Genomic DNA, 3,772 nt, shown 5'->3' on the forward strand with positions numbered 1-3,772 from the left:
TATGCAATATGTATTCTGTCATATAACATGTATGCTGCCCCCTAAATGTTCGATGAAATGCCTATATATAAGACTCAATCTTTTTCATTGTAGTTTTAAGATTACATGATTGTATTGCATATATTATACGCATATTGGTTTTTAACATTTTTTTTATGATTTCTTTGTCTATTTATAAGGATCATGGTCTTTGTTGATACACACCTAGCACCCACATTATTATTCTAACTTCATTAATTGTTTTAGATGAATTTTGGCTTGTTTGATGATAATGCCTAACAAGTGTTTGTTGAAATGTCTGATAGAAAATGCTTAACAAAAAAAGTCTCTTTAACATAGAAAAAAAGATTAATGTATACATATCATAAACACAATTTTCGTTCAACTTAAAGTCAAATAATTCCCAATAAAATCAAACGAAAACAATCAAGCACAAACAAAGCTCGAACTGAAACAATGAGGAAAGTCGACAAAGTTTCACTTTTTTTTTCAGAAAAAAGTAAAAAAAAAAATTAAAATAAAATAACCACAAACAACTGATACTGATCAATAAATATAAAATTATGATCCATAGTTTTAATACGAAGATTCTTTCCATCCTCCAAAGTTTCCCTCTTCACCATGTTGATGATACCCGTCTTCATTTGTATCCTTTAACATAATGATTAGATTATTGTTAGTGACGAGTTGTTTATTATTATTATTATTATTATTATTATTATTATTATTATTATTGTTTTGTCTGTTTTAGTAAAAGTGTAAACAAGTTAAGCTTCACCTAGCAAATGCTTAAGATTGATTGTTGAGTTTTGATATCAAAGACAAAACAAAGAAGATACAACATATTTATATATTTTTTTTTATCGATTTAACTATTTAATTATTTTATATTAATTTAGTCAGTTATAAAAAATAATGAGCTTAAAGTGATAAAAATAATGATAGTCGTGTATCTTAACCTTTTTTTTAAAAAAGGGGAAAAAATTAAACGATAAAAAGTATAGTAAATGCTTTTCTACATTTGGCCCTTAATTTATTGCTAAAATACCGATTAAATATTTATTTATTTATTTTAAAGGAAATACTAACAAGAAAACGGGTCAACATAGCATATTCAAACGTTCAATTCATCCGGAGTTGTTATTATAAATAACTTTTTGAGAAATTAAATATTCTCCTATATATATATTTTTTCTTTATGCATATTTAAAATGATGATAAGTGTATAAATTTGACATCCCAATCAAATTTAAATTAAATTTAGAGAAATTAAATATCTTCATACTTTTTATTCCTACTATTTCCCCATCTATTTTAGATGGGGACAAGTGTTATTAAATTTAATTTAAATTTGATTGAGATGTTAAATTTGTACACTTGTCATTATCTTAAATAGATAGGAAGAAAAGTAGGAACAAAAGTTAGGAAGACATTTAATTTCTCTTAAATTTAATGACACTTGTCGCCATCTAAAATAAGTAAGAGGATAGTAGGAATAAAAATAAGAGGATATTTAGTAATAATTAATATATAGTTACTAATGAAATCTTAAATGAATTACCAAAAAAAAAAAAAGGTTTACAAATCAACTTACATCTCGAATGAATTGAAGGCCAACTTTAATCTCCCCACAGAATTCATCATTAACGACCACATTGTATGGTGTTGGTGGGATACTTCCTTCCACAAACAATGTCTCAAGTGGAATTCTGCATTCATAAGTCATAACAAGAACAAATCACAAGTGTTTGCTAATGCTAATTAACTCTGTTTTTATCTGCTGAATCATATGAGTTTTGAAGAAATTGTATATACTTAGCCTCTCCCACAAGATCATCTTCAGAACCAACATCACTGTCCTTTATCTTGATCACAAGTTCTTGCACTTCACCAGAAACAGAAAATACGAATGTCTCATTCCATTCAGGTGAAGAACCTTGTCCTGTTTGATTAAGTATCCGTTAAGGAAGAAGATTAGACTATAAGTCTATAACCATAAATGGAAGATTGTTGAAAGAATTTTTGAGATGTAGTAAGTAATTAACCTGATGCGACATCGCTCTTTTGCTCTTGAGTTCTACATGTGATTGTCACATAAGGGTCCATTTTTGCTGTAGAGAAATGTTTAAGATTCATTGGACACTTGAAACGAAGAACACTAGTGTAAGAATAGGAATGGTATTGGTTAGAATGTTAGATCAGAATGATCACTAATGAACTGTAATCCGGTCAACGGGAGCTATGAAGCTCCGATTTTTCTCTCATACACATGAATTCCCTCCATAACTCCTCATATGATTTATGATTTGTTATTCTATAATCTGATCGTTGATCAAAGCGTTAATCGATCAAAATTCAGTACAAAAACAAGCATAATCGGATCATAATCATCGGATCAGAGGCCATAGTTTATCGCTATTGTTTTCTCGTACAAATTTCGATAAAAGTACACTCGATTCTACTCGATCACGATTACATCAAGCTCTGATTCACATTTTCGCTTCATTATTCCCTCCAAAATTCCTCATACGATACATATATTTTTGTAATCATGTGAAACAGTTTCAATTCTACTTATTCATCATTACATCAACCTCCGATTCTTATTTGTACCTCATTATTCTTCTTAAAATCAATGATTTATAACTTTTAGTAGACAATCAAACACTATCGAGTCAGAATAATCAGATCCAAGTCATGAATTACTACTTAAGCTAATCTTCCATTTTTTTTATAAACATGATCAAATCTAACATTAAAAAGTCACGATCGGGATAAATCGGAAAACTTACTGAAGAAATCGGCTTCATGGAGGCCTTTAGCACTGACAAGGAGGACTTGAAGCTTTCCTGTAGGCATTTTGTCGGAAAAAAATGGAGGAATAAACGGCACAGATCCCACCGGAGAGAATATCGGATACCTTTTTCGATTCTCGTGTGTACAAATCAGCTGAATCCGGAAGAGAGTGATGGATATATATATATATGAAAATTGCTAAATGGTCCCTTATTAATTTAACTTTTTAGATCATAAACTTCCTTCAAAACAAATTAATAAAATTTGTTGTAAATTACAATTAAAATATGGTAATATGTTATTGTGCGTGAGTAATGCAATAAATGTTGCTTAGAAAAGTGTACATGAATTAGAGCAGTAACTTAATTTAAGGATCGTTTCGATTTCGTGATTATGATGACGTGTAAAATGAAATATGTGAAAAAAGGTTTATACATTAACATAACATTATTAGACTAAAATGATGTACAGATGGTTTGTTACTGTAAAAGATTAAACGGATCTAATACATTGATTTTCTTTCCTATGAACATAGGTATAAACACTATTGTTGGTTATTTTTAGGGTCATCAAACATATTGGGTAGTTGGCACACAAATACCAAAAGAGTTTTTTAATTGTGTCCAATTATAAGTAAGATGATATTGAGTGCACAATTATATGTGCGAGTTTGATGCTCGATATTATTATATGCAGAATCTCATAGGCCAATGGACAGTGGTCCTACGATTAGATTGTTGATTGTGTTTGTTGATGAGACTAGAAAAACATTGGAAGTAGTAATGTCTTGTGGGTTTGACATGAGATGTATCGAGCTTGAACTTGATATCTTAGTTAATGAAAGTGGCCAGGGGTCGAAATATGAATCAATGAATATTTTATCGGTTAATATAAGAGGTCATGGAGTATCCGTGAAAGGAAATTAGGTTAAGTCTGTTAGATATGGAGACTTATCATCAGATTTGAAATTTTAAAG

The 3,772-nt window shown here is 29.6% G+C and overlaps 1 protein-coding gene across 1 annotated transcript; it reads right to left on the minus strand.

The window, feature by feature from the left end:
• Window positions 1-312: 312 nt before the first annotated feature.
• On the minus strand, window positions 313-2,967 carry LOC145122655 (elicitor-responsive protein 3-like). The gene is made up of 5 exons (XM_079058218.1): window positions 2,793-2,967; window positions 2,046-2,111; window positions 1,816-1,942; window positions 1,595-1,709; window positions 313-651 (listed from the first exon to the last, which is right to left on the minus strand). Exons 1-5 carry the CDS (start codon window positions 2,857-2,859, stop codon window positions 577-579), a joined length of 450 nt encoding a protein of 149 aa, XP_078914344.1. The 5' UTR covers window positions 2,860-2,967; the 3' UTR covers window positions 313-576.
• Between the last annotated feature and the right edge of the window lie 805 nt (window positions 2,968-3,772).

This window comes from Lactuca virosa, chromosome 6 (genome assembly GCF_052849685.1).
Source record: "Lactuca virosa cultivar CGN04683 chromosome 6, Lactuca_virosa_CGN04683_v6, whole genome shotgun sequence".
NCBI classification, from domain to species: domain Eukaryota; kingdom Viridiplantae; phylum Streptophyta; class Magnoliopsida; order Asterales; family Asteraceae; genus Lactuca; species Lactuca virosa.

Bases quoted from the DNA above. Each gene is read 5' to 3' on its own strand.
- LOC145122655 (XM_079058218.1), bottom strand. From the start codon at position 2,859: ATGCCTACAGGAAAGCTTCAAGTCCTCCTTGTCAGTGCTAAAGGCCTC. The intron at 1,943-2,045 runs GTTAATTACTTA...TTAATCAAACAG, and splicing joins AAAGAGCGATGTCGCATCAG to GACAAGGTTCTTCACCTGAA. The intron at 1,710-1,815 runs GTATATACAATT...TTATGAATGCAG, and splicing joins GATCTTGTGGGAGAGGCTAA to AATTCCACTTGAGACATTGT.